This window comes from Canis lupus, chromosome 8 (assembly GCF_011100685.1).
Source record: "Canis lupus familiaris isolate Mischka breed German Shepherd chromosome 8, alternate assembly UU_Cfam_GSD_1.0, whole genome shotgun sequence".
Classification (NCBI taxonomy): Eukaryota; Metazoa; Chordata; class Mammalia; order Carnivora; family Canidae; genus Canis; species Canis lupus.
Genome location: NC_049229.1, coordinates 49,046,995 through 49,065,074, shown reverse-complemented (window position 1 = coordinate 49,065,074; position 18,080 = coordinate 49,046,995). Strand labels below are relative to the sequence as shown.

At 38.0% G+C, this 18,080-nt stretch overlaps 1 protein-coding gene across 29 annotated transcripts in view; it reads right to left on the bottom strand.

Moving 5' to 3' along the window:
• Nucleotides 1-18,080, bottom strand: part of TTLL5 (tubulin tyrosine ligase like 5) — a 269,103-nt gene that overhangs the window by 170,499 nt on the left and 80,524 nt on the right. For 25 of the 29 annotated variants that reach the window (XR_005363557.1, XR_005363556.1, XR_005363558.1 and 22 more), the window contains 4 exons: nt 16,758-16,820; nt 11,327-11,365; nt 3,913-4,070; nt 2,649-2,955 (listed from right to left, as the gene is read on the bottom strand). Coding sequence is in view for 23 of the 29 variants with exons in the window: in XM_038545325.1 (XP_038401253.1) it covers nt 2,649-2,955; nt 3,913-4,070; nt 11,327-11,365; nt 16,758-16,820 (567 nt within the window). In the remaining 6 variants the exon portion in view is untranslated. The remainder of the gene's footprint in view (nt 1-2,648; nt 2,956-3,912; nt 4,071-11,326; nt 11,366-16,757; nt 16,821-18,080) is intronic. The other 4 variants (XM_038545320.1, XM_038545311.1, XM_038545314.1 and 1 more) reach the window with 2 other exon arrangements.

Below are 18,080 nucleotides of genomic sequence, written 5' to 3'. Positions count from 1 at the left end.
TGAAATGTGAGGGTCCAGGTCTTCTGACACTTCAGTGTGCTCTCCACGACACTGTTCCAAACCTTAACCCGATCTCCCCACTCCACCAAATCCCCAATGTCACCCATCACCCTTGCAATATAAGAACTACCTCTAACTTAGAAAATAAAGGCCAAAATGAATAAGTACCTAATAACCTTCCTTCCCTTTTAATGTCTAACTATTGCATTCGTCCCATAGTGCTTTCTTTCTGACTTATGGGAGATGCCCCCTTTAGGGCCTTCCTTCCTTTAGAGCCTTTCCCATCAATATATCCATTTCTGCATCTCTAATCCTCTTTCCTTTTTTCTTTTTGTTACAATTTTATGTATGTATGTATTTAGAGAGTATGAGCAGGGGGAGGGGGAGGGAGAGAGAGAATCTCAAGCAGACTGCCCTGAGCTCAGAGCCTGATGCTGGGCTTGATCTCACAACCCTGAGATCATAAACTGAGCCAAAACCGAGTCAGACGCTTAACTGAGCCACCCAGGTGCCCCAATCCTCTTTCCATCAAACCCTTCCCCTGGTCTATAAATAAGCTCCAGAATCCCCATCTTTAAAAAAAACAAAACAAAGCGGGCAGCCCGTGTGGCACAGCGGTTTAGCGCTGCCTTCAGCCCAGGGTGTGATCCTGGAAACCAGGGATCGAGTCCTCTGTCAGGCTCTCTGTATGAAGCCTGCTTCTCCCTCTACCTGTGTCTCTGCCTCTATCTCTCTGTGTGTCTCTCATGAATAAATAAATAAAATCTTAAAAAATAAACAAATAAAAAAATAAAAATACAAACACAAACGCAGCAAAAAAAACAAAAAAACCTTTTCTCTTAGCTTACTCTCACTGATGCATTATCACCTCCTTTTCACTGCCAAATCCTCTGAAAAAGTTAGCTTGCGCTTACTTTCTTTTTTCCTCAATTCACAATGTTTCACAGCTCACAAGTTGGCCCTGGGTCAGAAATGCAGGAGTCTCTTTTCACTCTTCAAGCTCTCGCAGGCTGTCTGCAGCACTCTACAGCTTGGAACTCTCATTCTGGAGCTTCTACCACACTCCCTCCTAACCCCTCTCTAACTACTAGTTCCTATCTCTTTTCTATTAAACCCTGGTTTTCCCCAGGGCTCAATTCTCCTTTTCTCCTGTCTGCACTTGCCAGATTACAGTGAATTGGACAAGTTCCTCCACTCTGAAGTTCTTAATTATCAACTACCCAATTCTGTTTAACTCTGACCTTCAAAGCTCTATCTTCACTTATCCACTGAACAACTTCATCCCAGAACCCTTCTGCCTCAATGTGTCCCAAAGAAACGTATTTCTATCCTGAGACCAACTCCTATGCTCCTTATATTGACTGACGGCATCACCAAGTTGCTAGGTTTTGGAAAACCCAGCCTCTCTGGAGTTCTTCCATCTACATAGACCAAGCCCTGCCAATTTTCACTTGTAAATTTCATTCAATCCATTCCATTCTATCCATTCCTATAGCCATGGCTCAGGTTAAGCCTTTGTCTTCCTGGTTTGGGAATGCTGTGACAACCCTTAACTCACCTTCCTGCCTTTAGTTCCTGACCAATCACCGTCCCACAATGCACCCAGCTTTTACTTTCTAAATCCAGATCTAACCATTATCTATCTAGAAAATATAGTCTCAGCTCCTCTTAGAGCAAATGACATTCGTTTTTTTGTTTTTTTTTTTTGTCTTATCTCATACTGCATGCTTCTCTTCGTGTAACTCCATGACCCTAGTCTGTGTTTCTCAAACTTGCTGAGCTCATTCCAATTTCAGGGCCTCTAGACTTGCTTTTCTGTCTGGAACATTCTGTCCCCTAATATTCCATGATTTACCTCCTTCTTATCATTGAGGACTCACCTCAGAGGTTATCTCTTTATGCCTGAACACCACAATCTAAAGAAACCATCTGCCCAATCACACTCTAACACTATACCTTGTTCTACTCTCTTCACAGCACTTCTTACTGCCTGAAATGACCTTGTTTCTTTGTTTACCATCAGTCTTCTCCACAAGACTCTAGGTTCCATGAGTCTATCTTGGTCTCTGCTGTAACACTATATAGCCTAGCACAATTCCTGCACAGTGCAGGTACTCAATAAACCTCTGCTGAGGGGCTGATTGACTGGACTATCACATCTCTCTGCCTTTATTTCCTCTACTGGTACCTGTCACCTCACAGTCTTCCTGATATCTTGTTCACTGGCCAAAGCCTGGTTCAAATATTGCCACCTCCCTAATATCCCTCTAGCCTTCCCAGGCAAGACCAGTCACTCCTTTCTCTGTGCCCTTAGAGCACTTTGTCCATGTGGGGGCCTCTGCTGGGTAAGTATCCCTACACTAAACTGTGAGCCACTTGAACTCTGCGCTTTTAACGAGTGACACTCAAACCCAACAAATATTTGTTGGGCCAGTGAGACGTGGGTTTGGATCACAGCTCTATACCTTGAACAAACAACGTCTCTAAGGCTCAGTTTCCTTGACAGTAGTAATAATAATAAAATCACAGTCATTTCCTTCCCAAAACTGCTGTAAGAAAACGAAAATGGCTGCAAAGCCACCAGCAAACTACCGGATATAAAATACAAGTTATCAGTTTTACTGTTATAATTACCAAAAGGTACATACCTAAGATTGCCATTATCTTGCAGAATCTGCATCAGGTTAAATTTAGGCTCTGGCTCCTGAGTGTCAATTTTGCAGCATGATTCACCTTTATTATTCCATTCAGAAACTTTCATGGCATTTTCTTTGGGTGAATTTTCTATCATAACTGTCAATGAGGGGGTGTATTTGGCTTGATTTTCTCCAAGGGACCCTGCAGATTCCTCCTGGGAAGCCTCCTGTTCTTCATCTTCATTGTCCAAGGCAACTTCTTCCTCCTCTTCACTCTCTGTCTCAGTTTTAACATTCATTTCAGCTGGTTGAGTGATCACTAAATGCGAAGAATCACTAATGTTGCTGAAAAAAGGATTAAATTTTCCTCTCTCCCAACACCTTCCTTTTATCTTTTTAGTAAAAACCCATTTCTAAGTCAGACCACAAAAGAGACACAAAATGAGTAGCATACACGTCACTCTCCAATGTATTCTAAAAACCTATCTTCATCAGAGTTCATGTTTCTCATCATAATATCAATGGCTCTCTCACAACTTCAGGCAAACATCTGGATAATCTCTACAGCGTGTTAGAGGCTTTCAGAAGGGCACCTTTTATGGAAGTAAAAAGAGCAGGGGAATATCTTTCTTTCCTACGTTTATTCATTATCTTTCTCTTTCACTGGTTTGGAAGGTCTGTGAGGACAAGGACCATATCTTTTTTATTCACCGATGAAACCCTAGTGACTAATGCGCCTGATACAGGTGCTCAACAAAGGAGGAAAGGAGGGGGAGAAAAAGGAAGTCAGTCAGTGACAAATAGACCTAGAAGATGGGAGAATCTGGGAGAGAAAGAAATTCCTCTTTGTCTGTTCATGTTTAAAATATTTATACCATTCAGCAATCTCAAGGGATGAACTAGATTTAATACCTAATCATGGAAAAAGCTGAACAATAATGGTCAGGATTTCATTAAACTTAAGCTAACGTATTTCTTTACATTTAAGTATCTTTAAATGTCCAGTATTTCTAGGGTATCAGATAGTTAAATGATGCTGAAGTAAGAGCAAAAGCCAAAATGTGTGTGCTTCAGTTATCCTTCAGTACAAATATTACAGAATGGAAGGTTTAAAAACTTACAATCTTTTTGAAATTCAGTTTCTGAGAAAAAGACTACACAAAAAATTAAGTGTATGTGATCAGGAAGGTTCTGATTCCTTAAGCATTAATTAAGAAGCTAATTAAACTGGCAAGACCTGAACAGTGCAGTTTGGTGTAAGCTCACCAGCAGGTACCTGGGTATTTTGGCCTCATTGCCCTCAATCTGCCACTCCGTCGTCGACGTTTTCGCACCTCCAAAGACAGGAGCTTCCTCTCATACAGGGCAGCATGCAGTTTGGCCTTTGAATTCATACTCTCTACCTTCAATTCTGGTGCTCCATCAGCCGCTAGTCTATGGGAAAAAAAATATATGTATATATGGTAGGCACAGCTTTCAGAAAGTTATCTCCTTTATTCCAAGGCTAAGCCTGACAGAAGTCTGAACAACGACAGGCTGGGTATGGTACTTCTAGAGAATTCTAAAAGGTTTAGAAAAATAAATAGGAAAACTGGAATCTACATTAAAACTGCAGTATGGCCTGTCTGAATTTGTTAAATATTCTGAACAAAAATATATCTGAAGACAGTGCTTAAGTGTTTTTACATATTCAGTCAGACTGGCTGACTATTCACTGCAGAGCCCATAAAGTGCTACCCAATGCCTTATACTTAGGGAGGACTGAGAGACACTGGCAACACTTTAATTCTTAAGCTGGGTGGTGGCTAGAGGTGTTTGTTTTGTTATTCATTATAATTTATTCAGACTTACCCAAATATTCTTCTAATGTATACACTACTGAATAAATACAGATTTAGCAGAGGTTGAGACGAGGGGAAGAATGGCTGATACCTATGAATGTGGTAGCACAGAGCTAAGACTTACTAGGGAAATGTCTTAGTAAAGTTACCCAGGCCCTGAGACACCCCACATCTCAAGAGTTCCAATAACAGGAACTCATCTCTTAGAATCTACTTAGTTACAGGAGGAGGTGAGGGGAGTTGGCAGGGCCTCTCCAGATGTTGAATACAGGTCAGGAGTGAGAGAGGCACAGACAAGGGAGGGTAGCAGATGTTGGACAAAGCCAAGTTCAATCAGGTTGTGAATGGGAAATGGGATGGGAAGGGGATGGCACAGCTACATTAGGCATCAGTCAAAGTACGATAAATCCTAAGTTAGGAAGTGACTGGTATCAGGTCCAATCCAAATAAACACCAGGCAAAGTATCACACAGGCAGAGGTAAGTAACTAGGTCAGCAAAGAAAGAGAGGGATCTTGGCTACTGGGTCAGAAAAGAAGTATCCATGTCAGTATCTGAAAGCAGGCAGCTGACTCTATATACTCAAGAACTCAAGATCTAACTGCTTGGCTCTGAATTCTCTCAGAGAAGTAAACTCCCTAGAACTCAAAGCATATTCCTTTGAGGTGAAGGAATCATCCTCATTTCACTAGGAGTTTTCAATCTCTGACAATAATGGAAAGGCTGTCTTTTGATCTTTGTAGGAGTTTTAGGGATTTCTGAGTAGATAAACTGGACAGTAAATCTTCTAGAAACTCTCTCTAGAGCAGGAAATTGGGCCAAGAATAGGAATGGTCCTGACACATGGGAGCAGGAACCAGAAGCAAATTAATAAACTTTAAAAATAGTTCAAACCCAGCTTACCATAGTCCCAACAACTGAACACTGCACCCCACACACACAGTTGTGAAAATATTTTTTTAACCAATTAAATAAAAAAGAAACAAATCTAACATCTTAAAATAACAATTGTGAACTTTTAAATTTTTTATATTTTATTTATATTCAATTTGCCAGCATATAACACCCAGTGCTCATCTCATCATGTGCCCTCCTTAATGCCTATTACCCAGTTACCCCATAACCCTAACCACCTCCTCTTCCACAGTCCTTTGTTTATTTCCCAGAGTTAGGAGTCTCTCATGGGTTGTCTTCCTCTAATGATTGTGGACTTTGGAGAAACTTCCTCTAATAATTGTGAACTTCTGAGAAACCCTGAATAGAGCAATAAATTCTAGTAGTACAAGGGATATAGGTAGGGAATGATGGAGAAAGTATGAATCTGATAAACAGAATTATGGTTCTATGAAGGTAAGGACCATGCTTGTCTTGTCGACCACTGGATCAGAGAGATGCTGATCCAGTGGTCACCACACAGCTGACAAACCATAAATATTTTTGAATAAAATTTCCTATAAGTTGCAATACCTTTTAGTGATATCTACCTCATTTTATTATCAAAATATTTAAACAGAAAAGTTCTCAAAATTGTATAGCAGACATCCATGTACCCATAGCCTAGTTTCTACAATGAATATATTGCTATATTTTTTCAGCACATATATCCACCCATTCCTTCTTCTATGCATCCATAAATCCATCTAATTTTTAAAGCATTTCAAAGTTACACCAGATGTCAGTACACTTTGTCCCTAAATGCTTTAACATGCATATTGTTGAATCCCTAGAATTGAGTATTTGTTTTATAGGGCTTTTGGTGTTTGGGTTTTTTGTTTTTGTTTGGTTTGGTTTGATTTTTGGTGAGCTAAACACTACATACAATAATACACAAATATTAAGTGCCCATTGATGAGGTTTTGTTTTAAAGATTTTATTTATGAGAGAGAGAGAGAGAGAGAGAGAGAGAGAGAGGCAGAGACACAGGCAGAGGGAGAAACAGGCTCCATGCAGGGAGCCTGATGTGGGACTCAATTCCGGGTCTTCAGGATCAGGCTCTGGACTGAAGGCGGCGCTAAACCGCTGAGCCACCCAGGCTGCCCCCACTGATGAGTTTTGACAAACACCTAGAACTATATAATCTGAACTCTAAAGTTACTACCTCCTCAGAAAGTTCTTATGCCCCTTCCCAGTCAATTCCTCCTTCACATTCCTAAAGAGGACTACTGTCTTAATTTTTTCATCACATATTGGTCTGTTCTAGAACTTCATAAAAATGGAATTATACAGCATGAACTGTTCTAAGTCTCCTTTCATTCTGCATGTTTTTGAGATTCATCCATGTTGTATGTACCCATATGTATGCCTTTTTATTGCTGAGGATTAGCCCACTCTGTGAATAATCCACAGTTCACCTACTTTCCGGTTATTGGACCCCCCCACCCCCGCCCGCCAGGTTGTTTCCGGTTTTGGAATATTATGATTAAGGCTGCTTTGAACATTTTTGTACAAGTCGTTTTGTGGTTATGTTTTTCATTCCTTCTGGGTAGAGATATCAGCATGGAGCTTTTGAGGCTAACAAACTGGCACACTCCTTCTAAAGTACTTGTACAAGTTTATGTTGCCAATGACAACTTATCAGAGTTCCATTAGCTCCATACCCTCACCATCTGATGCTATTGGTCATTTCTGTTTTTTTCCCCAGCTTTACTGAGCTGTAACTTACAAATAAAATGATACGGTATTTAAAGAGTACAGCACGATGATATAATTTTAGCTATTCTGCTGGATGTTTATTTAGAGAGGGTATTTCATGATTTTAATTTGCAATTCTCTGATAACTAGTGTTGTTAAGTACATTTTCAACAGTATATTGGCTACTCACACACCATCTCTTGGTAGTATCTGTTCAAATATTTCACCTATTTGTAAAAGGGTTGATCAATTGTCTTCTAATTATTCAGTTGTAGGAGTTCATTATATTTCCTAGATACCAGTCCTTTGATGAATATCTTGACTTAGTCCATGGCTTGCTTAGTCCCTTTCCTAACAGTATGTGATGATAGGCAAAAGTTTTTAATTTTGAGGAAATCTAGCTTATTATTTTTTCCTTTTTGGGTATTGCTTTCTGTGTCATGTCTAAAAACTTTTGTCAAGCCTAAAGTCACAGAGATATTTTCCTAGATTTTCCTCAAGAAGTTTTATAATAATAGCTTTTAAGCTTTTATGTTTATGACTATGAATCATCTCTAATTTTTCTGAGAGATAGAGGTTGAGGTTCATTTTTAAAAGCACAATATTCAGTTCCAGCCCTATTTGTTAAAAAGAGTTTCCTTTCAGGGCGCCTTGATGGCTCAACTGATTGAGCCTCTGACTCTTGATTTCAGCTCAGGTCATGATCTCAGGGTCGTGAGATTCAGCTCAGTGTTGGGCTCCATGCTGGGCTTGGAGCCTGCTTAATATTCTCTCTCTCCCTCTGCCCCTCCTTCACCCCTCCCCTGCCCCTGCTCTCTCTAAAAACAAAAACAAAAAATCAAAAAGAACAATAAACATTTGCAATAGCTTAAGTATAATCATCTCCCCCCCCCCAAAAAAAAAAGTTTCCTTTCCCCAATGGACTTTGGGCTCTTTGATTAAAGTCAAATGACCATATAAATATAGACGTATTTCTGGCCTCTATTCTATTCCACTGACCAACCTGCCACAGTTTTGCTTATTATAGTATTAAAGTATTTCTTTAAGTCAGGTACCCTGTCTTTTTCAAGATTACTTTAGATATTCTAAGTCCTTTGTATTTCCACGTTAAAAAAAAATTTTTTTACATCAGTTTCCGCTGGTGGTGAAAAAAATACAGTCAATTTCTACCAACAAATCTACTAGAATAATGATTGGGATTGCACCAGATCTTTAGATCAACTTGGAGTGAATGGACAGTTTTTTGCAATATTAAATTTTCTAATCCATGCACATATCTCCCCACTTACTTGGGGCTTCATTTCTTTCAGTAATATTAATTAGTAAACTTTTACTGTATAGGTAATGAACATAGTTTGTAGTATTTATTTGTCCCTGAGAATTTCATATTTTTAAATGCTACCATAAACAAAATTTTAAATTTCATTTGTAAATTATTTACTGCTAGTATATTAAAATACCATAGATTTTAGTCTATTGACCTTGTATCCTTGCTAAATGCACTTATGTGTTCTTGTAACTATTCTGTAGAGGCTTTAGGATTTCCTATTAACCAGATCATGTCATCTAAGACTAAAGACATTTGTTTTCTTCCTTTCCAATCTATATGCCTTTTCTCCCCTCCTCTCAACCCCTTGCTTTATTGTACCGCTTGAGACGATCTCTACTATAAAGTGAATGCAAATGGCAAACGTGGACATCTTGCCATATTACTAATAATAGAAGGATTATTTTTGCCATTAAGTAGGATATTAGCAACAGATTTTTCATAGAAGTCCTTTACAGATGAAGAAATTCTCTTCTGTTCCTGATTTGCTTTTTCTCATAAATGTGTTGATTTTCATCAGATGCTTTTTTTTTTTTTTGCATATAATGAAATGATCATCTGTTTTTCTCCTTTATATATGGTTAATTATATTGACTAATTTTCAAATGCTAAACCAACTTTGTACTACTAAGAAAAACCTCCCTTAGTCATATGTATTTCCCTTTTTCTTTACACTGGTGGATTAATGTGCTAATGCTCTTTGAAGAAATTGTGTCTGTGTTCATGAAGATAATAATTTTCTTCTTTTTTAAAAATGTCTTTGTCAGGTTTGGATGTCATAGTCAATGCTGACATCATAAAATGAATGGGTAAGTGTCCCTTCCTACATTTTTGAAAGAGTTCATGTAAGATTAGTCCTGCTCTTCCTCAGAAGCTTGAAAAGCATTCACCAGGGAAACTACTAGGCCTGGGATTTTCTTTGTGGAAAGGTTTTTGATTACAAATCCAATATTCTGGATATAGGGTTATTCACAATTTTCATTTCAGTTTGTGTCTGTTTTGCTAAGCGTTCCCTCCCAAGGAACTCAGACATTTCATCTGGGTTGTCAAAGTACTGGGATAAGGTTGTTCATAATATTGCGGGCAGCCCGGGTGGCTCAGTGGTCTAGTGCCGCCTTCAGCCCAGGGCCTAATCCTAGAGATCCAGGATGGAGTCCCACGTTGGGCCCCCTGCATGGATGGAGCCTGCTTCTCCCTCTGCCTGTGTCTCTGCCTCTCTCTGTGTGTGTCTCTCATGAATAAATAAATAAAATCTCTTTAAAAAAATATATTCCTTGAACGTCCTTTTTATGTCTGTAGGATCTATAAATTATTTCCCTCTTTCCTATCTGATATTGGTCACTAGTGTTCTGTTTTTTTACTAGTTCAGTCTATGTAAGAGTTTATCAATTCTGCTATCTTATCAGGGGACAATTTTAGATTTTATTGGCTTTCTTTATTGTTTGTCTCTTATTTAATTGATTCCTCCCCTTTACTATTTCCTTTCTTCTATTTATATTGGGTTACTCTTCTTTATCTAGTTTCATAAAATGGAACATTAGATCAGTGATTTAGTCTTGTTTTCTAACATAAGCATTTCAAAAGCTATAAATTTCTCCCCAAACACTCCTTTAGCTGCATCCCACACATTTTAATGTTACATTTTTATTATTATTCAGTTAAAATACTTTCCAATTTCCCTCATGATTCCTTCCTTGATCCATGGATTACTTTGAAATGTATGAATTTCCAAATACTGGGAGATTTTTCTATAACTGCTTTCTAATTCTACTGTGGTCAAAGACCATATTGTTTATGATTGTAATCTTTTTCAGTGTATTAGGATGTATTTCATGCCAATAGCGCACGGTCTGTCATATGCTAACTTTCATTTGCTTATACCTTTATGCCACCAAAAATTTCTTGATGGTTATATAAAATGAGTGCCAAAAATGAAGGCCAGAACTCACTGACATTTAAATATTCTTATCATTTAAGTTTTTTCTTTTGTTTCATTTTTTTTCTAATTGTCAAGTTAATAGTGATATACTCTAGGAAGCATATTCTTAGACTAAAAATTGGAGGAAACTTATAAATAACTGTGACTTTCATTTGGAAGCAAGTTACAAACTGGACTTCCCCCAGTTTTCCCGTAATTAAATGGCAATCACGTTTTCTTTCTTTAAAGAAAAATTAGATTTATGCTTCAAGGGGTTTTGATCAGAAACTAGGTTTATCTTTGTTAATCCTTAAATGTAAAACTAAAAGCCTGATATAGGATGTCTCTTTCTTACTGTTGCCATTTTGTTTTCTAAAGAGGCACAGGATAAAGGGGGATATATTTAAGGTTTCAAACCAGGGGTGGTTTAAGAATTTTTGTTGGGGTTGTAGTCTTCAATTGAGCAAGGTCACCCCAGCCCTTCCTCTAAGATCTTTCTCTCCACCAGAATGAAGAGTGACAGGTATTCTGCATACTTTCAGTTCTGTGACAAACTGGAAGCAGTTCTGCTCAGTCCCCTAAGGCACAGAGTTAAATGCCCTAGGGATATCAAGGCCAACCATAACCACTCTTTGACTTTAACATGACAGAACTTTTAAAATCTCATCTGTACTCATTTGACTCTAACATGACAGTAGTTTTAAAATCTCATTTATACTCTAGTGTCTCTTACATAGCCAAATAAGAACACTATTAGTATCAGTTGAAATGATATACCTATAGTTATAAAAAAGTAAATCCCAATTTTAGTTTGTAAAAAGTTGCCCTGGAATAGTGTTTCAATAGAAACTTTTATGTTACTATTCAAGCTGAGCCAAACCAAAAAATGGTTACACAAAATATCATGCTTAGCCTCTGCATGGTCACACACTGTGCACATGGAAAGAATTTCTCAACTTGTAAAAATCAGTTACCGTGTTCTTCCTGTCAATAAGCTTCTTCTTGGGTTTCCCCTACAGAAGTAGAAAGGACAACTGGGTTAGAGGACTGCTCAGATATTCTGTCCTGAGTTCATACGTGCACACACACACTCCTGATAACATGGAACTATGCCAGGGAAGGCAGCTTTGGGGAGAATCAGAGAGATGTACTGAGAAAAGAACAGAATCCCCAAAGCATGTGGGAAGAGCAATAAAAAAACAAAGGGGAAACGACAGATGAATTCCAGAAAAGAAGCATAAAAACTACTTGCATTGTCTATTAGTCACAAATCAAATCATACTTATTCTTTACAACCACCATGCGAAGGAGGTTATGATTAGGCCCATTTATTAAAAAAAAAACAAACAAACAATAGGATAAGATCCTTTTGTGACATGCTCAAGGCAGGAGCTCAGTGAGCTCAAATGTGAACCCCAGGGCTAGGTCTCAGACTCCAGTGCTCTTCTTTACACTTTCACTAAAGGAAATCAATCTCAGTTCTCATGGGGTTCAAAAAGGATGCTCAGGAGAAATAGATTTTTCACAGTTAAAAAAAATCCCTTAAAAAAAAAAAAAAAGAGATGTTCTCCATAGTGTCTGAACTAGAGTAGAGTTGGGTTCTCACCACAGGAAGTGAATGCCATTTATGTTTAAAATAGCTTTTGTTTTTCTTTTGAAATTTTTTCCTCATTCAATTTCCTTTCATTTAACACACACACTCTTTATTTCATTTCCTCAGTTTTACTTGTATTCATTTGTGAATGTGTATATTTAGCTTAGTACACTTTTATTATTGTGTAGATTCAAGTATATATCAACACAGACAAGATACTGAATAATTCCACGACCATAAGGATCCTTTGTGTCATTCTTTTATAACCACACACCTCTCACCTAACCCCTGGATCCCTTTAATCTGTTCTCCATTTTAAAACTTTATCATTTAAAATTTGTCATTTAAAAATTTCAAAAATGTTATAAAAAGAGATAGATGCCATCAATATCAAGATTTTCTATTTACAGAAAATCAAGCAAAGAGTAGGTCTTCAACAAAATGCTTTGTGTTTCCCGTGTCTTCTACTCATGCCAATGTCCTAATATTGTCACCTTACCATCAGAAAGTCTCAAGATGATTTTTACCTTTTGCATCAGATAATAGTTTGTTCCAGTAATATGCAATCATGGTTTCACATTACAATCACAGGCAGTTTTTAAGAAGTACCAATATGCTTCAGCCTGGGGATGGGGCCAGGGCATAAAAAGGGTTTATAAAATCTCCAAGTGTTACTAATACGTAGCCAGGGTTAAAATTACCATCATACTGTAAGATAGTAGGTAAGATACTATTTGCCAGGCAGGGTGGCAGGTTGGGGGATGAGTGGGAGAGGGCAAGAAAGGCAGACAAAATTAACCTCAAAAAAAAAAAAAAAAAAAAAAACCAATTAGGAAATTAGTTTAAAACTAATTCTGGCAATAATACAACAGGATTTTTGAGAGGAAAAACAATACAGATTGAAGAGAACAAACTTAATAGAAGATGTTAGGGCTTGCAACAAATACAATTTCATTTTTTCAGTGCATGTTTGTGTGTGTGTATGCCTACCATCTGGTACATTCTAGATACTGACAAAGACAAGGATGAACATAACAAAATACTACTCTCAAAAGCCAACTTGTATAGTAGACAGGCTTGTACGTAAATAAGCAATTAGTATACAATGCAGGAATCTGAATCAGTCTAAGGGATCAGAAGGGCTGGGTAAGAGGATGAAGGACAGAGCCAGTAGAATTTAGGGATGGACTGAAGGCTATTCCTTGGGATGGCAAGTATGCAAGAAGGAGGAGGCATGAAAGACCAAGCTGACACAGAGAAGTTGGCCATGGGTTGATGTGGAAAAGTAGAGATTAGGCTAAAAAGGTAAACAAGAGTAAATCATAAGGGTCTTTCTTTACTAAACATGGAAATTCATGTTTTTAGAACGCTTTATAATCAGTTGTTCCTGGGGCCTGAAGAAAGAATTCAGGGAGTATACCAATGTGGATGGAAAAAAAAATAATCTTCCAAATGAAATTTAGCATTTCCTTCATATACATGTAGGAAATTCTCTGCAGCAGTGTTCATATGATCTTATTACCAAAAAATAATAATACCTTTTTTTCATATTACTTTAGAGATGTTACAGGTTATCTCCAAATCTTGGCAACATGTATCATGCTTTCATGATTATTAGACCTGCTGATGGTCTTGTTTATTGAATTGTTAATAAAGAAACACATATTACTACATCTCAAATCTCCTTGTTGTTACACTCGCCCTAAGAGAATGCTTCCTAATTTTGGTGATAGTTCCCAAATTGCCTGTTCCACTTCCTTCTCCCTCAGGGGAAGCCCAAGGACCGAAAGATTGAGCCTCAAACATAAGTCCATGTCAGTCCAGATTGTCACAGCCTGTGAGAAAAATCATGCAAATTACCTATCCTCAGCAAATGGTCCATTACTTATAAAAATGACAATCAAAGATCACCAAATATATGAGGAAACATAGTAATATAAACCAGCAAGAATGAAATGAATAGAACTAATCTAGAAGAATTAAATATAATGCAAGAAACAGAAAGGAACTTTCAACAAACTAAAACAGTCAAAGAGATGTGAAAAAACATTTATGATACTGTGATTTATAGCAAGAAATATATATTTGGGGGGCACCTGGGTGGCTGAGTCGGTTGAGCATCTGACTCTTGATTTTGGCTCAGGTCATGATCTCACATGAGACAGAGTCCGGAGTAGGGCTCTGGGTTCCACAAGGAGTCTGCTTGAAATTCTCTCTCTCCCTCCCACCTGCCCCTCCCCACCCATGCACACTCTCTAAAACAAATAAATATATCTTGCGGGGAATAAAAAGGAATTTAAAGAAATACGTATTTGGTCTTCAGCCCCCACCTCTCACAAAGAGGACCTAAAACCTCTGGAACTTCCTAAGTGATGAGCACGGTGAATGTGTCTTTGGTTATGACAATGCAGTAGCTTTGGGAATGCCCTGGATCACTGTCAGGATGCAGACTGATGACCAGAGGAACTGACCATGTGATCAGAGGGTTGGACCTTTCAATTCCTCACCCCACACACACCCCGCTGACCTCTAGGAAATGGAGTGGGCCTGGAGATGGGAGTTCAATCACCAATGGCCAATGATTTAACCAATGGTGCCTATGTAATGATGCCTCCATAAAAACGCAAAAGGAGAGCTTCCAGCCTGGTGAACATGTGGAGATCTGGGAGAGACTGGCATGCTGGAGAGGGCACGGAAGCTCTGCACCCTCTCCCCATACCTTGCCCTACGTGTCTCTTCCAACTCACTATTCCTGAATTATATCCTTTTATAATAAACCAGTGATCTAGAAAGTGAAACGTTTCTTGGGAGTTTTGTGAGCCACTCTAGCAAATTAATCAAATGGAAGGAAGGAAGGAGAGAGTTGTAGGAACCTCTGATTTACAGCCAGACAGTCAGAAGTACAGGTAACCACCTGGACTTGCAACTGGTGTCTGAATTAAAGCCCAAGGAGCAGGTTGTTCAAAACCCCAACCTGTAGCTGGTCAGTCAGAAGCACAAGTGACAATGTGGCCTTGTAACTGGTGTCCAAAGTCAGGTAAAGGCAGAGAAAGTGGGGAATGACAGTCCTGTAGGACTGAACCATTAAACTATGGAATCAGATGCTAATCTCTGGGCAGATAGTGTCAGAACTGAGCTGAATTCTCAGGTGCAAATGGGGTAATTACGTGGTGCTGTGGGGGAACCTGCCTGCCACATGGGAAATAGTACTGAAAACATTTTAATATTATAGCCATAAAGTCTAAACCCTGTCAGAAATCAAAAATAGTTCTTGGATATTAAAAACATACTTAACAAAGTTAAAAAGGTAAACTGAACAACCCTCTCCTATGCTGGTACAGAATAACACAATAGAGAGGGCTGCAGATCAATTTAAAATTTTAGAAGAAAAAGTTCAAACCTCCTAGAATTTAAAGCTAAGAAACAATGAGATTAAAAAAAAAAAAAAAGTAGAAAACAAACAACATGGACCATATAGCAAAAGATCCAAAATTCATCTAACAGAAGTTCCAAAAGGAGAGGAAGGAGAGTATAAGGGGAATATTTCCCACAGATGGAAGACTTAAATCTTCAGACTGAAACGACTCACCCACTGCAAAACCAAAAGAATGAAAAGTAACCCACTAGAACAGATCTTGGTAAAATACCTGAACTCTAAAGATAAAGGAGGCCTGTAAAAGGCTGGTAAGGGAGGAGAGAAAAAAAACAGGTTATATAGAGAAAACTGAGCTTCTATGTCTTCTAAGTGAATCTGAAGGTCTCTTTCACTAGAAGCTATGCAGTGTAATTAATTACTTCACCAATGGTTATAACTACAAATGTAAGAGGGAAATGGCAAATCCCATATCTTTCCTGATAATAGGTCATGAAATTGTAAGAAATGGCTAAAATCTGAGTATCTGTTTTAAGCATTCTACAAAAAAAGCACATATACCCTGAAAATAATATAAATTTCCCTAAATAACTAAGGTTCCTCATTTTGATAGTGATTACTAAACTATAGGTCAAGACAATTACAGCTTAGGGGCAACAAAACTATGTGGGACTAAGTAGTGCCTGATTGCTGTGCTAACTGAATTCCAATGTCCACTTTCCATCACTTCACCCTATCTTCCCTTGCACTGAAATCTCAATAGTTTCATTTTTTACAATTCCTAGTGTATTTATTTTGTGAATTACCACCCTGTTCTTCCTTTCCTAATCTGATCATTCTAATTTCTTCTAGCCTAGAAAAACAGATGATTGTGTCTGTTAAAACTGTGTCTAACGTAAAAAGGCACCAAGTACAGGTTTTTCTTTACTTGAAGGATAAAGTTTAGGGCATCTGTTAAGATTGTTTGAAGATCTTTATGGTTTGGGACACCTGGGTGGCTCAGTGGTTGAGCATCTGCCTTTGGATCAGGGCATGATCCTGGAGTCGTGGGATCGAGTCCCACATTGGGCTCCCTGCATGGAGCCTGCTTCTTCCTCTGCCTATGTCTCTGCCTCTCTCTCTGTGTCTCTCATGAATAAATAAATAAAAATCTTTTTAAAAATAGAAAAAATAAAATGTGAGTAGCAGCAAAAAAAAAATCTTTATGGTTTAATTTGTGGCCTCTGAAAACACTACTAAGTGCTGGGAATTAATGAACTCAGGAACATTGAGGTATTATATTGTGTTTTCTGCAAGGCCCTTTCTATCAGAGATTTCATGAAAGATATATATTCTTTTTAATAAAGCCTCTTTCTTTCTTTTGTATATACTTTCTCCTTATCACATAATCTAGTGATCTTACAAGATTAGCAAATTTTTAAGATTGGCAAATCCCCACCTGTCCTGGAAGAGACGTGTTGCCAGCATATAGTTCATGGAGGTCTTGTGTTCGAGGTAGGACCTGAAAGACAAAGAATGAAACTGGCTATTTCTTACATTTGGCTGAAAGGAGAATATATGGAAATAAAGCCATGAATCAAGCACAGAAGTGACAGTTACTTAAATACGGTTTCTAAAGAAATGCATGGTTCTCTACAGTGGCAAAGGAAGATAAAGTTGCTTAAATTAAAATTATAAAATACCAGAGACAAAATAAATGAAATACCAGAGACAAAATACCAGAGACAAAATAAAATGAAAACAATAAATGGAGGAGCTAATTTAGAATGCAAAAAGAACGAAATGGTGGGATTTCTTAGATTAATGAAAAGTGACACACTAAATTCAGAAAATAAAACTGGAAGGTAAAAACAAAGGCACCATCAAAAATCAAATATAACTAAGAGATCAAATGAAGCTGGGAATGGGGAGACGCATAAAGGGCATGAAAAAGTAGACAGAAGATGTTTTCAATCATGCTTTTTCTCAAGAGCTCCTTGATGCTTACATAGGAGGCATACTCTTTCTCTTCCAAGCCTTCAAAAGTTGAATAAGCTATACCACCAATTCTTTTATACTTTCTCCTGACAGTTCCTCAACAGTGATCCCGCCTTACAGCCAGACAAGCCCTCTGAAAAATCATCCGACACCACACTTCCCACTGATCCTTTTGCCTTGGTCTGGATACCTCCTCATACCCTCTCCACTTAGCCATGATCTACATTTCAAGAAGCAGCTCAAGTCCATTGTGCTGTACAAAGCATTACCTGATCTGATGACTCCAAGACTAGAGAAGCGCTCTTATCTGAACTACATTAGCCTTTACTAATGCCCGAGGAGGGACCTGTCATACACTCTTATAGAGGAAATCTTTCCTTCTTGGAAAGCATCATGATAGAGGAGGAAAAAAGTCCGATCCAGAGTCAAAATACCTGAATCAATTCCCCCTGTGTGGTCATGGACAAGTCATATTACCTTACTGAGCCAGTACTTTCCATATCATTAAAATGGGAATAAGAATAATGTGCATGAAGTACATTATAATTATGAAGAGCCATACAAATGTGATATTTTTATTATATGTATAAATAATTTCTCCATAATCCCACTATTTTCTCTCATAATCCCACTAGTAACTCTAATGCATGAAGTACATTATAATTACGAAGAGCCATACAAATGTGATATTTTTATTATATGTATAAATAATTTCTCCATAATCCCACTATGGGCATAATCCCATCTAATATTGGTTTTATATTCCAAAGCATAGTGCTAGACA